General features: G+C 39.0%; 1 protein-coding gene across 2 annotated transcripts in view; it reads right to left on the reverse strand.

The window, feature by feature from the left end:
• LOC124124482 (uncharacterized transporter slc-17.2-like) overlaps positions 1–22,015 on the reverse strand; it is a 25,348-nt gene continuing 3,333 nt past the window's right edge. The window contains exons 1-12 of one of the 2 annotated variants that reach the window (XM_048394256.1): positions 20,717–20,852; positions 10,522–10,605; positions 9,795–9,961; positions 8,346–8,579; positions 7,229–7,316; positions 6,479–6,574; positions 5,293–5,417; positions 4,634–4,786; positions 3,845–3,977; positions 2,774–2,924; positions 1,783–1,873; positions 1–1,002 (exon numbers count right to left, since the gene is read on the reverse strand). In XM_048394256.1, the coding sequence (XP_048250213.1) occupies positions 775–1,002; positions 1,783–1,873; positions 2,774–2,924; positions 3,845–3,977; positions 4,634–4,786; positions 5,293–5,417; positions 6,479–6,574; positions 7,229–7,316; positions 8,346–8,579; positions 9,795–9,961; positions 10,522–10,597 (1,542 nt within the window). In that variant the 5' untranslated portion in view covers positions 10,598–10,605; positions 20,717–20,852 and the 3' untranslated portion in view covers positions 1–774. Of the gene's footprint in view, positions 1,003–1,782; positions 1,874–2,773; positions 2,925–3,844; positions 3,978–4,633; positions 4,787–5,292; positions 5,418–6,478; positions 6,575–7,228; positions 7,317–8,345; positions 8,580–9,794; positions 9,962–10,521; positions 10,606–20,716; positions 20,853–22,015 lie in introns of those variants that run through there. The other variant, XM_046487661.2, reaches the window with a different exon arrangement.

Raw genomic sequence — 22,015 nt, forward strand, 5'->3', positions numbered from 1 at the left:
TTGTTATGGATGAGCAACTTCTTTATTACAATTGGGCATTATACAAATATTTATACCCACATATCCCCTGTATGCCCTCAACCATGTACAATTCAATTAAAATCACATGCTGTTATGCCAAACCGTCTTTAATATATTCTCTGTATAGTATTGAAATGGAATAAAAAATGTTTGAAAAACCTAAACAACTTCAGGTTACATCTCGAAACATTCCCGACGAGCTGAGGTTGATGTATGCTGTAGAAAGGGTCTAACAGTGGACGAAGACTGTCCTGGAATGTCCAAACCCGAGCTGAGTGAAGATTGATTTAGGTAGTAGAAAGGGTCTAACTGTGGACGAAGAATGTCCTGGAATGTCCAAACCACAGCTGAGTGAAGATTGATTTAGGTAGTAGAAAGGATCTAACTGTGGACGAAAAATGTCCTGTAATACCCAAACCACAGCTGAGTGAAGATTGATTTAGGTAGTAAAAAGGGTCTTACTGTGGACGAAGAATTTCCTGGAATGTCCAAACCACAGCTGAGTGAAGATTGATGTAGGTAGTAGAAAGGGTCTAAATGTGGACGAAGAATGTCCTGGAATGTCCAAACCACAGCTGACTGAAGATTGATGTAGGTAGTAGAAAGGGTCTAACTGTGGACGGAGAATGTCCTGTAATCCCCTGTAATGTCCAAACCACAGCTGAGTGAAGATTGACTAAGTTAGTAGAAAGGGTCTAACTGTGGACGAAGAATGTCCTGGAATGTCCAATCCACTGCTGATTGGACAATCATTTATAGATGGGTTGACATGAATGTAGTGTTCTTCTCAAGCCTCCCGTTGACAACAGCATCATTGGTCAACCCCCCAGGTACATCCTGCCCCTCCCCCACGTCCACCGTCGCCTGTTCCACGGCCCAGGGCTGCAGCTCCCCCCGGGCCTGGGTGCCAAACACCAAAGTTCCAAGGATGCAGACTCCCCCACAGACGTAGAACACGTTCCGCCATTCTTCCTGAGTTTTCTGTAAGAAGAGAAAGTCGATGGATCTGCTTTTACGTCATGTTCTTGAGTCGCACCATGTCCGTGCTCACGGTTAATGTTTAAAATCTGCAATATTCTTCCCAAGTCAAGCTGACATTCCATGATCTTACTGAAATACTGTAGCGTCGAGGTGTTGAACGTTGAACTTGTAAAATTCAACAGGCCCGTATAGGGAGATTACACGTTACAAGGGGCGGTGGGGTAGCCTTGTGGTTAAATCGTTCGCTTGTCACGCCGAAAGCCCGGGTTCGATTCCCCACATGTGTACAGCCCATGTGTGAAGCCCATGTCTGGTGTCCCCCATCCGTGATACTACTCAAATATTGCCCAAAAGGGGTAAAACCACACTTACTCACAAAACTAAACTGTTACAAAAACTTATTTTCCGTGAAATATTTGTGTTCCACTTGAGCATTATTCTGGCCGAAATGATCTTTCAGTATGGTACTTCGAATGTCGAACAGGGCCAATTTTGACGTGACAAGCAAAAACGTCATGATATCCGTAATGGTCGGCCATCCGGTTTGCATACTGTTTAATTACAAGACCGCGACTGGCCTGGCCTGGCCAGTCAGGTAGATAGATTATTTAACTTTAAAACAATAATACATTTCCCACAGTGAGCTCTTTGTAACGTACATGATATGTAAATAGCCTAAATAGCGTCCACTAGGATAAACCTTTAGCGTTACGCTCACTGCAAGCTAACAGTAAAATAATGTGCAAATCTGCGTTAAATCCAACTCACTCACACACTTACATTCGGTGTTAGGATGCCGGCAAGGAGAGGTGCTAACATCCCTGGTGTTGTTGCAACAGTGTTAGAAATACCGAACAATATTCCAGCGTATCTGAAACGAAAAATCCATGTTCATAATTTGAATCCTTTCATTTCTTTGACGAAGAATTATTATTTTACGGGTCGATATAGAAAAGCTCGCTTATTTATAAATAGTCTTGCGTTATCTGTAACATGAAAATGTCTCAAAAGCTGCCTGTTATTAAATAATAGTTAAGTGAATAAATTGAGTATGCATTTCAAAGCCGATTTGTAAAAAGCTGAAGTCAGCAAAGAGTACCACCTTTAAGATCATTCTTATAAGATCAGTATTATTGTGTTGAAACACCCTCCACAATTGAGACAGTCTCCAAGCTCTTTACCGTTTGAAGCTCGCCTAAAACCACTTCCTGATCTCCTTTTAACGTTCTTCAATGCGATGGCGCATGCGCACTTCCAGCATGCATTGCGCATGGAGAGTTTCGCGATAGAAGTTTTGGGTTTGGGTGATCCTGGCTCAGATTGGTTAGGCTCATTATCAGCTCAGGGCCCTTGCCTCCTCTACACGCAGCCCAGACAGCGAATGGGACTTCTTCAAGGAAGCGCTGCCTAGTCAAGCCCACCCAGAACTTTTCGGAGAATGTGAAGACTCCTAAAGACTGCAGAAGGGCTGTATTCCTGGTAGCAAACCCGGATACTCTCCCAATGTCATTCAACAGATTGGGAGGTTCCAAACCCAAGGCACCGAGACAATGGGGAGTCGGACAACTTAGTACTTTGAAAGCGTTCGAAGTCCGCATATTTGCCATGTTTTCCTGAATCTTATCAATCACATTTGTGTCAAAAGGGACACAAAATTCTTCTTCTTCTTCTTCTTCTTATTATTATTATCATTATTATTATTAAGATGTGTATGTAAAACAAGCATTAGTTATGACAATTTCCGGGGGCTTTTCCCACAGAATTCACCTGCCTTGGAGCAAAGTCGGCGGTGTTGACCAGCACTCCGGCTGTCGCCAATCCCATGAATGCCATTGCAGCTGCTAACAGAAATACTGCAACATATCGCCTCTCAGCGTCCATAAAGCCTGTGCCAACCAGACACGCACCTGCCCCAAGGAATGCTGCAATTAAAATAGTAACTTTCTAAAGTGAACAGGACTATTACTTTCTTGGATGATGACTTCCCGGCTGTTCGGGATTTAGGATCTAAATGTGAAGGTTCTCCACTGATGGGTCGAGGTGTGTACATGTTCAACTTGTAAAATCCCATATACCCCAAAATGTAACAACTTTATCATTACAGATTCACTTACAGTAAGACTTATTTTCGGTAAAAAATACATCTATACTGTGACCGCCTGTCAGTACGGTGACTGAAAGCAGGATCATTTATGACGTGACGTGCAAGTGACGTCACATCAAACATTGTGACGTAATGACATTGTGGAGTCCCGACGAGCCCACTTGTATCGGTTTTGCAAGGCGGCGACAAGCCAATTTTATCGTATGATGTTTGCTCATGGAAGTGTTCCAACGTCTTCTCCTATCGACACAGTAATTCTCTCTTAACATGATTAAACAATGCTTAACATTAATTTTGAAGTGAAACCCACTGTCGTGGCATATGTCCAATTGGAATATCAGGTCTCTGAGCCGTTTCCTCTTTGAAGAGAAGCTTCTGAAAGATGATCGTGTGAAGCCCATTTCTGGTGTCCCCCGCTGTGATATTGCTGGAATATTGCTAATAGCCTAATCACTCACTCACTCACTCACTCTGAAAGATTTTTAATGATTGAATTTTTACGCCCGCCCTCCCAATAAAAAGTATACAGTTTGTTTCAGTTTCATTTTTTTACCCCTATAATTTCCAAACAGACCACACACTAAACATAATACTGACCGGTAGAGTGATGGGGTAGACTAGCGGTAAAAGCGTAAAGCCCGGGTTCGATTCCCAAATGGAAACCCATGATCTGTTATCGCAGCTAGATATTGCTTGAATTGGGCAAAAAAGAAAGGAATTAAAACCATACTCACTTACCAATACTCTGAAATATCCGCCGAGTGGCCGTTGTGCTGAGGTATTTCCTTGACCGGAGATAGTCTGATACCTGACCGGCCAGCAGCCCAAAAACAGTCTGGCTGGTAGAGGGGACGGCGGACAACAACCCGTTCTAGGTGGAGAGAATGGTATACGCATCTCTCTCTTATTAATACATCAGCCTGTTATAACCACAATAACACAATAAAAACGTTGCACGCAAATTCGGATGAAGTTTTCACAGAAAGCTACAAATCTACCATAATGGTTCCAGTCAATGTTCATCAAATGGCATTATTTTCTGTGTTCATGCCATGTGATTTCCGAAAAATAAAGACTACTTATAGAATGGAAATGTTGTTTGTGAAAAACAAGTTTAGCCATTTAAAGGTATATTCTATAAAACCAAATGTCTTCAAATATAGTTTGCATGTTGTTTGTCAGTCAATCCCCATCTCTCTGCTGCTCATTAGAGGCGTCTAAACTTATTCGGATGCCATTTAGAAAGTGGCCAAATGTAACAAACCCAGTGTGGTTTCGAAATCCGGACGGGACTCGGTTTAAAAAATACAAGAATCTGTACTTTACAAAGAAAGTGTTATCCCATATATAACGTTTGTCAGATTTGGTTGTGTGCTTGTCAACCGACACCGACAGCTTTTGAAGTTGCAAATAATATCAACCAGTTTTTTGCTTTCGTCCACTTTCGATTATTTACAGCCGGTCTGATACAGCTGAGCGTGGTGTTACCCAATAAATTAACAGACGGGCACACGAAAATGTACATACCTCTGCTATATCAAAGTTCAGAACCTCCTTGAAAAACGTAGGTGTATTGGTCGTCAGAGTGTACACGAGCCAGGCGAAACACACATGTCCGACTACAAACGCCCGAAACGCGGGAGACGTCAAAATGGCCGCCCATGGCGTTTTGTAAGTCTGCTAATAAAGGATTTAACGGTTTGTTCATTCTGAATAAAGGAACTAATAATAAAGTCATTAATTTGATGGAACATAGTTATTAAGAGGATTGATAAAATAAATTAAATATGCGCATAAACATAAACCCTGTTTGAGGCCATCATAAAGTTAGATAATGTAACAAATGAATACATTTATGTGTTGAAAACTAAACTCTGCCGACATAAATAATATAAACCTACTGAAGACCATTGAATGCAAGGAATGTTCACAGGTGAATACTTTCTTGTGGATAAAAATAAATAAGATGAGGAATTATTTTGTATTAATTTGTAAACCTAGTTAAATTAATAACACAATTGTTAATTGTATAACATTTCGTTGTAATTTCTTGGTTTCACACTCAAATTCAAACACTAGATTTCTGGGTTAACTTTTTGTTTCAGTTATGAAGTCGACACTCATCAGTATATAAGAATAAACACGACGAGGAGTGATAAATAAACAATGAGATAAACATTAAAAACCTGCGATGTCTCCCCTATTCCATGAATAATGTAGTTCCGCTCCCTCTTCGAGATTCGAGGATGCTGAGCCGGTGTGCTGGCGATCGTTATACACCACAGGCAGCACCATAACATCGATATAGCTCCTGTAGACACAGACACGTACACGACAGATAAACGTGTATTATCTACATTATATCATGAAGGTTATCACACAATACAAGGACGTGTACCAGTACAGTTGTCTCCACATTTAAAGTGAAACCCCTTTGAAGTCGGACAATACAGTTCCCACTGACACCATCCGGAGTAATCAGTTTTCGGGTTAACAAATCAGTGTCAAGGAATACTTTTGACAGTTCCTGACGTTCAAACTGTTGACGTTCGAAATGTTGGTTTCCGCATTACCGGGGTCGTGTTTCTCAGGGTTTAACTGTAAATGTATAGGAGCACATATACGAGAGCTGGTCAAAAGGTTCCAAGCCATAACAAAGTGAACTAGTCAATTTAGTACGTTGTTTGAGTAGTTCATTGCAAGTGTATTTGGTCTGTTGAGGCCGTTTGAATGTTGGTGACAGCCAGTTGAACGTGACGGGGGTCCAAATGGACACAGGAATGGAAAAGAACGAGTACCGAGCAGTCATCAAGTTTTTGACTTAAGAGAAATGTATCCCCAAGAAATTCATGACCGCATGTCACAAGTGCATGTGGATAGGTTCCCCAGCTATTCTACTTTTAAACGTTGTGCAGCTATGTTTAAAGCTGATGATGAAGATTCAATCAAGGAGATATAAAAACTTATACTGTCAGATAGACGTATTACCATAGCCGAACTTGAGGAAGACACAGGTCTAAGCCATGGATACATTGAAAATATTATTCATGAACATTTACAGATGAATAAGATATCAGCTTGTTGGGTGCCAAAGTTTCTAAATTATGATTTTAAGGAAAATAGAACTGACATTGCCAGAGAAAATTTAGAGCTAATTGAGAAGGATTTTGTCAAATTCAAAAAGAGATTAGTCACGGATGATGCATCATGGGTCGACCACCATGATCCCGAGTCAAAACGTCAGTCCATGTAATGGCACCTTTACACTTTAACAGTATTTCAAGTGTTGTAGGTCTTAGGCGTGTCTCTCTCTCTCTCTCTCTCTCTCTCTCTCTCTCTCTCTCTCTCTCTCTCTCTCTCTCATATGATTACCTGGAACATAGAAAATGGACCCCCAGCCATGATCGAAACCATAGATGCACATATATCCTGATATTGTGAACGTGGCTATGATTCCAAACGAAAATCCTGGAAGGTAGAAATAAAACAGTTTTCAATATTTATTTTAAAATTCACAATTGTATTATTATTATTATTATTATTATTATTATTATTATTATTATTATTATTAATATTATTATTACATGAATATGTAATTTTTCATGGAAATTCCCAGTAATGATCTTTGTGTGATCAGAGCATATCCTATCCCAGCCGGTGCACAAATGTTCCATTCGTTAAAGTCACCGCAATGCAATTCGCTGGGTGGAGTTGATCAGCTAAGGAGTGCCTTCGTGGGTTCAAATCCAAGATTGGCCATCATGATGATGATCATCACCATCTTCCTGCTCAAACATGTTTACTCCGGGCTTTCCTCCCGCATAAAGCTGACACGTCGTATTTCCTTAAATACTACTCAATGCAGCGTTTAACCTATCTCGGACACACTGAATATATGGGAGATAACCTCGATTATTTTCTCAGTGGTAATGCTAGGGTATCGTTAAACATACCAGGTTTCACTCCTATTGCAATTACTATTGGAAATCTTAAATCTTTTTGTCTGGTGGCTTTTGGGAAATAGCTGTTTGAACATGTGTTACAATTTGACTTTTCTTCTCAGTTTTATGTGAATTTTAATTAACAACGTGTATGTCATCATCAATGACAACTCGCACTGACCTGAATAGCAGATAGCTGTAAGTATGGTTCTCTCCAATGGCGGCGCCCATCTACCAATAATGGCCTGCATAGTCGGGTTATAGACTCCCTGGGGAGAGTGCAACAGAAAAGGCAAAGTCTAGTGACGGTTTATTTTGAACATTCGTTTTCAAATTTTTGAAACGTCTAAATCATGATGAGATTTATTTATTTTTAATTCTAATATCGTCAAACAATCCTAACACGTCATTTTACTGAATTTCTCATGATATTACATTCTCGCACTTTTTTAAAACTTTCAAAGGTCGAGATTGCCAGATCTTACATTTGTCCATACTTGTTGGACCTTCGGAATGAATTATCTTTGTTTTATCTGGGACGTCTTACCAATTTAAAATAATATATTTTGCGTGATGGTTGTATTTTCCATGTTTCTAGCTTGACATCTCGGTGATTCAACGTACCCTTATCTGTGTGTAATGTTTGTGTTTAAGTAGATTTTATCAATATGCAGTTGTTTTGTTGGGGTATTTTTTGTTTTATTTGACTCCTAGGTTTGTCAGCACCATACCCGTGCTCGTGGATTTCACCAAAGTGGTAAACGTCTGAGACATGCATCACTTCGGGCTTTCCTCCCACATTAAGCCGACACGCCGTGATATAACTGGAATACTGTTAAAAGCGGCGTTAAACCCAACTCACTTAATCACTCACTTAAAGACGTTTTAAGATACACATTTTCTTTTGTATTTTCGGTTTTTTGTTATTTGAAAACGTGCAAAATTCCTAACGAAAACGTATAATACATGGTGTATATCGAAAACACATACATTGAAATTGCGAAAAGATTTCATTGTGTTTTAAGGGCCACGTTGGAGATGAGGTAACCATCATAACTATCAACACTTTCATTGGAATACTACATCATCATCAAAAGGTTAACAGCAAACCTTTTTGTCAGGCTGTCAGAAAAACTGAAACATGCATGGGTATATATTGTTCGACACTGCCACATGAAACACGCGTCGCTGTGTGGCTGAAATATACCGATGCGACGTTAAATTTTAACTCACTCACTCATAGAACACTCCTCTTGTGTGTCTTCCTAATCCAGTCAAAACTACGTCTTTCCACCTACCATGCCCAGCCCAAGAATCACCCTCAGTGCATACACCAGATAGATGGACGTCCGGGCGCCGATTGGTAGAAGCAATGAGGCGGTCGAGCCAATCAGCATCCCAATAAACATGACGTACTTCCCGCCATATTTCGCGGCCAGTATTCCAGATGGAAGCTGTGTTACCATGTAACCATAGAAATACGCGCTGAGAATTCCAGACTGTTCTCCCTTGGACCAGTAGAACTCCGCATTCTAGAAATACAGTTTGTGTCTCAACATTAGTTAGAGAAATCACCAATTATTAATTGGCATTCTAGTAGTTGGTGAGTTAGTACGAAAACGTACAGCTTCTGGTTTATTGCATATTGCGACGTTTCGGTGTAGATTCTTTCCCCGTTTTCAAGCTGGAGTGATAACAATCAAGTGATGAGAGGTATATATGCATGACATGTTCTTATTAGTAGCAGATTGACAATGACAATGACAGTCGTCTAAGGCGCCGCGATTCGCTGTGCAGAGTTACGTCCCTTGGGCACGCCAGAAACCTATGATTGTGGGTTCGAATCCTGGTTCGCTCCCATTATGTTTCTAGGTTTGTCAGCACCATACCCGTGCTCGTTGGTTTCACCGAAGTGGTAAACGTCTGAGACCTGCATCACTTCGGGCTTTCCTCCCACATTAAGCTGACACGCCGTGATATAACTGGAATACTGTTAAAAGCGGCGTTAAACCCAACTCACTCACTCATGAACGAACGTAATGTACAAAAACCTGTCAAGTTCTGACGTTAGAGAAATATGAAATTGTTTGAAGTTATGTATTTATTAATCCCAACGTCTTTACTTGTTGTTAACGTTTCATTTATTAAGTACTGAATAAGTTCGCAGTTACATGTCTTCTACACACTTCTAGTTGGGCAACCCGTCGGATTCTGGGTCAGAATTGTTCCAAAGTAACGTTTGTGTATCGTGCGGGGCGATTTTATGGACTGCGTGGTCAGGCATGGATGATTGTGTCACTGTACCCTGAAATGTGCTCTTAATATCAACCACTTGTCTGCCTGGTCCAGACTAATATATTTACAGGCAGCAGTAGCAGTCCTCTAGCTGGAATATAATGTGCGACTTTTTACAATAGCCAAACAAAGAAACAATCTATTTTGACCAAACAAGAATCCTTGGTAAACGTTGTTTAGTGTCTACATTAACATTGTTATGTTTTAACGACAGGGTCTGACGAGAGATGATTGATGGCGTGACAACACAGTAAATGTTTTTCACGTGCATGTTGATCGCAATCTAGAAAGTGACACTAAACTCTAATGCTTTAAGTCGAAATGAACAATTTTCCGGAGGTTCTGAAACTCCCATTACACTGGGACACCTTTCCAGTTTAAATGTAGTTGTTTGTTTTTATTAAAAATATATATTTTCAGAGACTAAGCATCAGTCTAAAGTGAGAATGTACCTCTGATTGTGTTTGTGTTGTCTTTGTACCGTTGATGTAGTTGCCGGTGGTATCGTTGACCATGCACACGATGGCCACGCTGAGATTTGACCTGTTGGTCTCAAGCATAACTCCCCCGAGAAATCCCATTAATACCACAATCAGTCTTTGGGAACAGCATATCGAATCTGAAAACAGAAACGTTGTGTGCCATACATAACAGACATTACATTATGGGCTACTGGGTATAATATGTCTTCAGCAACCCATTCTTGCAGTAAGAGGCGACTATGCTTGTCGAAAGAGGCGACTATGATTGTCGCATAAGTGCAATAATCCTGGACGCGATCAAATAACCCCACCGTAAGAGGCGACTAACTGGATCGGTAGGTCAAGCTCGCTGACTTGGTTGATGCATGTCACCATATCCAAATAGCGAAGATCGATGTTCATATCGATTCAATCAGAAGATTATTATTTACAGACCGCCGTTATTTTGTTGGCTATTTCTGAGTGCAGGGTTAAACAACAATATACCAACGAACAAACCAACAAACAATCAGATGTTGGTAAATAAACAGCAATTCTAAAACTACTTTCCCATCTCCACACAAAATAAAAGGAAGGCAACGCTTTCACTTATGTTGAAGATATAAACGTGATTGTCTGCTCAAAGGCTCCAACTTTCTTTAAACGTCCCATGCCTCCAACAATATCAAATGGCCAATCCCTTATTTCGCATACTTACGGTTCGAGTGTTCTGCATCATCGGACAATGGATGGTTGTTCTGAGATGCAGTTGGTAAGCTGATCTTCCCCTCCATTGCGCCCCCTTTTTAGAAGTTCACATTACATTAATTAATGTTTTAATGCTCTATGAATGTACTTTACTGCTTTCAAGTGCTTACCTCGTATGCTCCTTTTTGCAAAATACCCCGATAATTAGGCAAATATTCCATGATTATTCCATAAAGGTACGATATTGATTATGCAAAACGTATTGTGGGAATTCCACAATCATGAATCATGCCGCGGTAATTCCCCCAAACTTTTGCGGAGTTCAGTTCAATTCAATTCTTTATTGTATGAAAGGCCACAGGCCCATATACAACGGAGTTACATAACATATTTTATAAAATACAAAGTCAAGGTAACAATTCACTTCGTAACAAAAAAGCATTATGTATGTACAAAGCCAGTTGATGTTGTGTTATAAGATCCTTGCAAGACAGTAATGAAGACAATCTTTTAGCATTAAAATGAGATAGAGACCACTGCGGTAAGTACTTGTCTCTTAGATTTTCGTATATAGGGCAAATAAACATGAAATGGTATTCATCTTCGACAACAATGTCACAAAATGGCCATAATCGTATCGATTTCTCAATAGATGAAAATCTCCCTGTGTTAATTTTTAGATCATTCAGGCCAAGTCTAAAACGAATAAGCGTGTTACGAGAATTCCTGTACCGTAAATTTGATAAATAGGATTCTGGTTCAAGCAATGACTTGAATTGGCGATAAGTATCATATCTTGAACTTTCATAAATATCTGAATGCCATTTCTGATGAAACATGTCAATGGCACGCATGCGAAAGTACTTAATGAAAGCATTTGCATTACCAATTGTCTGGGACAGCCAAATGAAACCAAAGCCATATGTAAAAAGCAATGTACGAATACAAGAAGCCCATGTGTTCTTTCCAAGATTGTCGAGGTGTACGAGCATGTTGTAGGCTTTCTTGGGTAAACGGTGTTCAGGCATTATTATTATTTTACACCAATACTTCAAACAACGAGTGTAAGATCCAATGTACAATGGGAATCTCCCGCATTCTCCATAAACCATATTACTTGGTGTTGACATACCAACATTCAAAAACTTTTTACAAGCGAGGAGATGAACCTTTTCAATTGTATAGAACTCTTTACAACCCCATATCTCAGACCCGTATAGTAAAATAGGTTGTATTTGAGAATCAAATAATTTAAAATACATTTTTGGTGAAATAACTCCGAGCTTAGACATAACAAAGTGGACTTGTAACAGAGCTTTCTTTGCTCTGTTTGTGAGATTAATTACTGACTTATTCAGATTCAGTGTATGGGTAAACAATATGCCAAGGTATTTGTATTCATGCACAACATTAATACATGTACCTTTAAAAAACCATTTCTCTCTTGTGGCCACTCGACCACCTCTACGAAATATAACAATATTTGTTTTATCAAGATTAACACTAAGTTTCCATTTATCTGAATATTCCGAAAGTATGTTAAGCTGCTTCTGTAGACCAATAATAGTACTAGACATCAAAATCACATCATCTGCAAAAAGTAGCATGAAAAGTTCTATTACATCAGGGGAGAGCTGGACGCCATGTCTACCAGACTGTATGATATCAACATATAACTCATTTATAAAAAATGAGAAAAGTATAGGACTTAAAACACATCCTTGACGTAAACCTATCGGACAATCAAAAAAGTCACTCTTAATATCACCACAGCGAACATATGATTTTACATTTGCATACATTGATTTAATAATGACAAGCATTTTGCCTCCTAAACCCTTATTTTTCAAACACCTCCACAAATAAGCTCTATTTACAGAATCAAATGCCTTTTTAAAATCAACAAAGGCCACATACAACTTACGTTTCCTGTACGATAAATATTTCTCAATGACTGCATACAAAGTAAATATGTGGTCAAAAGTCGAATAGTCCTTTCTAAATCCCGCTTGTGTTTCAGGGATCAAATCTCTCATATTTGACCACTGTGTTAATCTATTATTGATGATAGATGTAAATGCTTTACTAAGGATACTCGTGAGAGATATAACCCCATAATTGTCAGGATTGTTTACGTTTCCATTCTTGAATAACGGAATAATAATAGATTTTGACCAGATAGAAGGAAAAATACCTGTATCAAAAATCCGATTGAAACATTTAACCAGAAAAGGCATAGTATCAGGTAGTGAGTACTTGAGCATTTCAGCTATAACACAATCAATCCCAGCAGATTTACCTGTTTTAAGGTGAGATATAGCATTAAATATTTCCGTTTCCGTGATAGACGATTCCAACAGAAGCATGTCAACATCATTAAGAATTTCACTGACGCCATCATCATCACGTTCAAAGAACTCATTGTCTACCAAATATATCGAATCATCTTTTGAGAATAACTTCTTGAAATGATGTAACCATTCTGTTTGGGATATAGATCCTTTGGGGGTAGGATGTCTCTGAAGAGAACGTATAGTATTCCAAAATAATTTCGGACTGTGTAAAGTGCTGTTTAGTCGGACTAGCCGTGAAAATTTAAGATCATATTTGAACTTTCTACAAAAGTTTTTATACACATTTCTCAGTTTACAGTAGCGTTGTCGGTTGTATTCACTGCGACAACACCTACACCTTCTGAGAGCCTTCCTTGATTCAGATCTTGCTGCCCTACATGCTATATTCAACTTTGGTTTATCGTGTTTATGTTCACCATATTTGATCTGTTCCCTCATACAGGACGCCGAGTCTAGAACATACTGTACCAAATATGTAATCACCTCCTCTACATTAGCTTCAATTTTATCCATCAAGGAATTTTCATGAATATGCAAGGACCATCTAAGTGCTGTGATAAAAATGCTTTTCTTCGATTCGTTCCATGAAAATGTACTGTTCATAGAGACATCATCCTCACAGTCTAAACTATGTATGGCACGATTGCTACAAGGAAACCTGCAGGATAACTCAAGAGGGAAATGGTCTGAATCTGATCGATCACCAACCTTTAACATATCTACATACTGGAAAAAATCAGCAGATGCAATAAAATAATCAACAACACTAGAACCAGTATCTCCTACAAAAGTAACCTCGCCTGCACTATCACCATAAACTCTCCCATTTAGTATAAACATACGAAGTACAAAGCATAGATTCAATAAAATGCGTCCGAATCTATTGATAGTACCATCGTGAGATACACGTTGTTCAACAGGGGCATTGTCAACATCAATGTATACATCATCATGTCCAAAGTCATCACTTTCCTCAGAAATGGGATTATTTTCGTTGCCTGTGCGGGCATTAAAATCACCACAGAGTAGCACATGTGAAGAAGTGAAATCAGACCAATGCTCCAATATAATAGCTTCCACTTTATCAATAAGGCAACCTGAATCAGTTCTCCCTTTGTAAAATGTTGAACCTGCCGGAGGGACATATGTACACAACAACATTAAATCACATTTCAAATTAAACACAGATTTTGGAAATTTTAAACATATGAAATTTTCTATGTCGGTGCTAAGGTGAATGCACATGTTCACAACATCTTGCCTAACGCAGAGACACACACCACCAGAACATCTACCTGACAATGATGTTGTAACTGCTGGGGCAAAGTACATTTGGTAACCAGGTAACCAGTTTAAGTCTGGGAAATCTGATATAAATGTCTCCAAGAGACACACAATATCAAATGATTGTACCGCGGCAAGGAGGTGAGTAGTTGTGAGCAATGGTGGATTTCTGTGCGCGACTTTATGACGTGCTGTTTCATTTAATTTGTGAACAATAAAACAGTATTTTCTGTATGAATGAGTGCATCAACATTTGTATGCATATCCAATAGCTTTGTATGAAATGTTGATGTTTTAACACAATTTATTACACTGACAACAGTGCCTGAGTGTAACTAGAACTTGAAGATGAAAATCTTATGTGGGTCATTCTCTAAAAAGGTAACATTTTGGCCTATGATAAAACAACAAATCAGAATTCATTTTTGAAATGTTTTCATTGAGCAGATAAATAACATAACAATTACTGAATATAAGTGTAAAGTATGCAGGCTTAATATGTCTTATTTTCCTTTTTGCAGAAAACTATTTTTGGCGTCTCTGTACCAAATGTCTGTGCCGTTAACGTGCATAAAATTCAGTTTTTGTCTCCGAAAATAAATCTAAATTGAATTAAATTTATGATATGGTTGTTGCATTTTGGCATAGTTCAAATACCAACAGCTATAAAATTTCATTCATTGGGTTTACCAAATTATTAGACTGTAAATATATGCATACAATGGAATTATTTGCAGAAAGATGTACGATAAACGTGTCTACTTAAATGGAACTACCATAATTCTATAAGGTAATAATAGTTATTACACTCACTTTATGAATGCATTATATCAATATATTTGGACAGGACAGACAACATGGTAACAGGAAAGACAAAATAGTTTGTAATTGCCAAAACTACAAGCATGAAATACTCACATCCCCCGCCAATATGACACGTCGGGTTGTGTGCAATGTAAATGGCCTAATTGCAGCACTAAAAAAAGTTATTACTTGTGTTGTTTTTCGATCTGCAGTTTATGATAGAATATGTAACTGAATTTGTAATGAGTAAGGATGAGACATATGGACGAAAACTTCTTTATTACAATTAGGAGCGATGGTTTCGGTGAAGGTTCTGACACCCTTATCAAGCAAGTGAAATACAGAGTATGGTTGACAAGAATATATAGTGTTTATACAGTTGAATAGGTTTAAGATCAGTTACACTGTTGTATTTGTGATGAGTTGTGTTTCTGCATGAAGTTAGTCAGTGAATGCAACAACTGTGTCCATGACACTTTTGGAAGAACATACACTCAAGCAATGCAGAACTTACCAACAAGAAAGGAAATGTATTCAATACTGTGAGAAGACATTATGTGCCAAGTTTGGTGAAGAAATATAACACGGTTTTCAAGATCTGCTCCGGAAATGAGGACTACCGCCATTTTCAGTCTAAATCAAAGTCGCTGCCATGGAAACTCAAAAAGATATTTTTTTTAAAAATCCAAAACTATCCAAAGGCACCAGTTCACAACTAGACCTATCTATGCGCCAAGTTTGGTGAAGAAATATAGTACGGTTTTCAAGATCTGCTCCGGAAACGAAATGTGACGGACGGACGGACGGAAGGACGGAAGGACGGACGGACGGCACCCATTCCTATATCCCCCTTCCACTTCGAGGCGGGGGATAATAATAACTATTTCTGTGTTCTGTGTTTAGGAAGCAAAGGTAGTCAAAAAGAAGGAAACTCATTGAATGTGCATATCAAAGTGTTAATTAGGTGTATTTTGTATGAGACACTAGTTAAATAAAAACATGAGGTTTGGTAACAGCACAGACAAGCAAAAAGTCATAGAGTTCGGTCTTGACTGCCGTCGAGTTCGGACGTCTTTTGCTTCTCAGCAACTTGTCCAGTGTTATACAACACGTGATTGTTTATGATACTTCCTCTTTGGTTCTTTTGGCTTTTGATTTCTCTTGTGTTGGAGTGCATTCGAACCTTTAATTTCTATTCGGTGTTTGCTGATTGCTACAGTCAGTTGGCTGACAACAGGATGGAATGTGAGGACGGATTTAAAGTGGTGGCTTCAGGGAGGAAGCGAATCGGTAGTATTCCAGATGGTACTTATAGAAAAGCCTGTGTTGACAAGCAACCAAATACTGTCCCTCCAACTGCATGGTCTGATCTTACTTTTGTTGTTGATGAGCTAGCGCAGGTCAAATCAACCACTGTTATCTTCAAAGCCGATGTAGATGAATATGATGATGGTTCAACGACCCTCTGTCAACTTATGTAACAGCGTGCTTTGGCTCAAGCCTTGGCTAAGATCACTACAGAAATAGTCAGTGTTAAGCGGATGGCCAGGGGAGATGTTAGTGTCAAAGCAAAAACCGTTGAGGCTGCCAAAACACTTTTGCAGGTCACAGAACTTGATGAACATTTTGTCACCACTCATGAGCCTGAATCCTTAATGAGAACACGTGGAGTCATCTATGGTATTGATCTAGATATTGAGATGAATGAACTTGAGGACGAGTTAAAACCTGTGTTACCATTAATGTGCTCTGCTGTGCGTCTAACTCGTGGGCCTGATAAAATTCACACCAAATCTGTTCTTACATTTACTGGACAGTCTTTACCAGATCATGTTGTCATTTTCTTCCAGATATTTCCAATCCCGATGAATGTTCCTCCTGCTCTGCGATGCTTCAAGTGTCAGTCCTTTGGGCATGTCTCTGCTAAGTGTAGGAGCACTCATCATGTGTGCGCTAAATGTAGAGGGAAGCACAAATACGAGGAGTGCAATGTATGTACCCTTAAATGTAAGAACTGTTGTGGTGCACACTCTGCGGCATAAAAAAGGTTGCATTAAATACCAGGAAGCTGTCCAGATTCAGAAAGTCCGAGTTGAGGGTAAGTTGTCTTATTCTCAAGCTGTTCGACAGGTGCGTGGAGATTTAGATGTTGCTCAGGTTCTAGCAGTCCCTAAACCACCTTCTGCAGCTAAACCACTGTCTCAGGTTGTTACAATTTCTGATGTTGTGTCTTCTCCAGTCATGGTGACTGCTAGTACTCAGATTGAAACTCTGGAAGTTGAATGTCAGACTGATCCTGTTGTTGACATCATGCCTGAATCATCTCTATTTAACAATGTATCTTCTGTTGATTTTCTCAACTTTGTTATTTGTATTGTTGCTAATCTTGGCACAACTCGTGCATTCAAGTCTGATGGTCTCCAGACGATAGCATCAGCTGCCCAGTCCCTCTTGGGGTTAAAATTGTCCCCGGATGATCTGACGAGCATGGTTAAGGGTCAACAATGAATGTCTTAATCCTTATTATGGCTCTCTTGATCCTTCAGTGGAATGATAGATCAGTAAATGCTAATGGTCCGGGATTCAAGGTTTTTATTAACAGTCTTGATCAAATGCCTGATGTTATATGTCTTCAGGAGACGTTCCTGAATCCTAAACAGCAATTCCGTTTTATAAAGATCGTCAGGTTGGTTTTGGAGGTGGTTGTGCTATTCTCATAAAGGACACTTACGTTGCCACCATCCCAATTAGAAGCGAATGCAGTCAATATTCATTTGAATGGTAAAAGATCAGTCTCCATTTTTAATGTCTATAATAATGCTCTTGCTACCGATGATGACTATATTTCTGTTTTGAACGTGTCAGACAATCTTACAGTTGTATGTGGTGATTTTAATAGTCATAGTCCATTGTGGGGAGCTGGTAAGTTGGATGCTGGAGGTAAAGCCATTGAGACACTACTTGATGAAAAGAATCTTTACCTTCTTAATGATGGTTCTATGACCCGGTATGACTTGGCTTCTGCTTCATTTTCGGCCCTGGACTTGACCATTGTCAGTCCACAACTGGCTCCACATTGTGATTGGGAAGTGTGTTTGCAGGATTCATTTGGTAGTGATCATTATCCTGTGTTAACTAGCCTTCAACTTGACCCAATCGCTAAACTGAGTGGTACACCTCAGAGTTGGATTTTCTCTAAAGCTGACTGGTCTGCATTTACTGCTTTGTGCTCTGACACAATCACGCCTGCTATAAACTCTATTGATATGGAGCAGTTTTCCAAATGCTTTGTCTCAAACATTATTGATGCTGCCAATAGATTTATAGGCAGAAGTTCTGGTAAACGTCCGCTTAGACCGCCTGTTTGTTGGTGGACGGATAAATATCACTCAGCACATGATGCCAGGAAGAGGGCAAAGAAATTTTTTGAAAGATCGGCTTTGCCGTGTGATTTAATTGAGTATAGGCACACTTCCGCATTACTGAAACGAACAGTTATTGAAGCAAAACGTTTGTCTTGGTCAAATTACACCAGTTCTATAAATAACAATACACCTCTATCCCAGGTATGGAGGAAAATGAAACGAGTTCTGGTAGTTCAAGGTCCAATCGTGCTATTCCGTCTATTGGTAAAGTCACGCCTGCAACAACAAGTATAGACAAGAGTAATGTACTGGCTCAGTCATTTCTAAAAGTATCGAGTACAGATAACTTTAACTCAGATTTTCTCCGCTATAAAGAAACACTTGAATTCTCGGACATCTTACATTGTCCAACATATCATATTGCTGATTACAACTCATTATTTAGTTTCCAGGAATTAAAGAATGCTATTTCTGGATGGAAAAATACTTCTCCAGGAGATGATTCATTATGCTTTGATATGTTTAAACATCTTCCCCTTATCAGCCTTGAAACCATGCTTTTATTGTTCAATAATATTTGGTTTGAAGACAAACTTCCGACTTCTTGGAACAAAGCAATAGTAGTTCCAATTCCGAAGCCTGGTAAAGATCCTACTGAAGCCACATCCTACAGACCTATTGCTCTTACCTCTAACATGTGTAAAGAAATGGAGAGAATGGTAAATAACCTGATGGTGTACTTCATGGAAAAGAAAAATCTGTTTTCAGAAGTTCAATCAGGATTTAGAAAAAATAGATCTTGTGCTGATCATTTAGTGCGACTTGAAACTGAAATTAAAAAGGCATTAGGTAGCACTGAATATTTAATGGCTGTTTTCATGGACATTGAAAAAGCATATGACATGTTGTGGAGGGAAGGTTTGGTAATTAAACTGTATAACATTGGAGTTTGTGGACGTATGCTTGATTGGATAAAATATTTCTTAACGGGTAGAACTATACACGTTCGCAATGGAACGTCACTGTCAGATATTTATATTTTAGAGAATGAACACCTCAAGGAAGTGTGATCAGCCCAACATAATTTAATGTCATGATAAATGGTTTGTTTGAGAATATTAATTTCCTGGTTGAAACAGTTTGCAGATGATGGAGCGTTGTGGAAAATGTCCGGTTATTTTGACACTGTCTTCAAAGTCGTTCAACAATCTCTCTGTCTTGTAAAGTATTGGTGTGTACATTGGGGTTTTAAGATTTCAGCTTCTAAATCTCCTGCCATCATTTTTACTCGGAAAAAGATTCCTCATAATTCAAAATTAGTCTTGTGTGGTTCTGAATTGGAGTTTGTCGATAAAGTCAAGTTTTTAGGTCTCTGGTTTGATAAGAGGCTCACCTGGAAACCACATGTGGAGTATCTGATTCAGAAATGCAATAAAGCCCTGAAACTTCTGAGAAGTATTTCTAGTACCAAATTGGGTGCAGACAGGAAGTGTTTGTTAATGTTATATAGAGCCCTCATTAGATCTCGACTTGATTCGGTTGTCAAGCCTATGGATCTACATGTTCTACACAAAAAGCAAGACTTGATGTTGTTCAGTCGAAAGCCCTAAGATTATGAATCAGGTGAAATGCCTTTAGATCTCAGGCGTGAAATGTTAGACGTTAGATATATGTTAAAATTGAAATCTTTTGGGAGAAAACACTCAACGTCAACTGTGTGACTGGTAGAATATTTTCATGACACTTGGAAAAATGGTATGGGGCCTTATGGGATGCGATCTCAGAGAAAAGCTTTCAATCATACTGTGCGTGATGTTGCAATAGATGACCCTACTGTTCTGCCTGAATAGCCACCATGGTTGCTTAAACTAGCATCAGTTTATCTAGATGTCCAGGAGCAGGTAAATAAATGTGAGCCAGCACCTCGAGTTAAAGCTATAGCTGAGGAACATATCCGAAGTCTACAGTGGTTGAATGCTATGCAGATTTACACTAATGGCTCTAAGTGCCCAGTGTCTGGTCGTGTTGGTGCTGGTATATTCATCGTTAATGAACAGAGAGAACTTTCTATCCGATTGGCTGATCACTTATCAGTATTTTCTGCTGAACTAGGAGCAATCATTGAAGCATTGCATTGGATTAATTTTTTTAAGGCCTGTTTCAGCGGTAATTTTCAGTGACTCTGTCAGTGCATTACAAGCAATTCGGGTAGGTTCTTCCTCAGCGAGGCAGGACTTGATCAACATTATTCTCGTCCTTTATAATGACTTAAGTAAGGATCTGTTAGATGTTGAATTTTCATGGATCCCCGCTCATGTTGGATTACTTGGAAATGAGAAAGCGGATAAATTGGCAAAAGCTTCACTAGAATGTGATGAACAGGATGAAACAATTTTACCTTCTCCTGCAGAGTTAGGGACCGTCAGTATGACCCATGCTAAAACAAAATGGCAGCAGAGATGGGCATCATCCTTAAAAGGACGTCATCTCTTTGGCATCGATCACTAATCACTAAATTACACATATCTAGAAATAATCGGAGAGAGGAGGTTCTCTTAACCAGACTTCGTCTTGGGCATTGTGGTCTTGGAGCTTATCTAAATGTTATTAATAGAGACATTTCTGCACATTGTACAGTGTGTAATCAGCTTGATAATGTAGTTCATTTTTTTTATTGCATTGCCAAAAGTATGTTAATCAGCGTAAGGCAATGGCACTAACAGTTCTCAATATTGACTTCTCATTGTCTGGTATTTTATGTTCTAGGAATATTGTTCACCATGATGTTCAGAATGTCATTCTCGCTTATATTAAAGCGTGTAGCAGTTTTGATTCTTTACAAAATATCCAGGTACTCAGCAAACCTTTATCATGGGCAAGGTGTAAATGGGCCTAGTTGCCCGAACACCTATAAAACATTTTACTAATCAATCAATCAATCAATCAATCAAAACTTCATAAACAAATCTTATGTGGAATTGCTCATCTCAAAAATAGAACTTGATCAGAAACTATACCAACAACCTTAATGGCACTTCTTGAGGATATTGTTGCTTATTCCCCAAGCAAAAATCTGTAAGGAAATGAGAAATGTCAACTTTCAAAACTTCAACAGTAACAGCACAGACAAAGTCTGATAACAGATTTGCACTTTTACCAAATGATAGCATTATATGACAACATTCCGTAAATCATTCTTGACCTCATACATGTGCACATTTAACACAGGTTATTGTTTGCCATGGATTGTTTCCAACATATCTTCCCACAAAGAAGGCTCAACATCGTAATAGTCAGAGGACAGTGAGATTTGGGAAGGCTCTGGTACCAAGCTAACTATGTCCTCAAAATGGTACCAGCATTTGTCTTTAGGTTTGCCTGGCCAGACGAAACGATTTGCATTCCTGTACTTTCCCACTTTATGAATACATTCCACAAAAATTTCACCTAGCTCTATTTTCTTCAACATAATCAGGATATGATATGTTATACATAATGACAACATATTTCCCCAGGCATTCATTTGTATCAACTGGCTGGTGTATTGCCTTTTGACTTTCCATCTTATCATCGTCTGAACTTTGTACCATTTCCTTACGTGTCTTTTGGTGAATCTCACAATCATCATGATCATTCAGACTCTCCATTCTGTCAGCACTCATCTCTTCTCTATTTCCCCCACTCCGACTCTCCATTC

This window comes from Haliotis rufescens, unplaced genomic scaffold (genome assembly GCF_023055435.1).
Source record: "Haliotis rufescens isolate VD_foot unplaced genomic scaffold, xgHalRufe1.0.p SCAF_13, whole genome shotgun sequence".
In the NCBI taxonomy this organism is placed as follows: domain Eukaryota; kingdom Metazoa; phylum Mollusca; class Gastropoda; order Lepetellida; family Haliotidae; genus Haliotis; species Haliotis rufescens.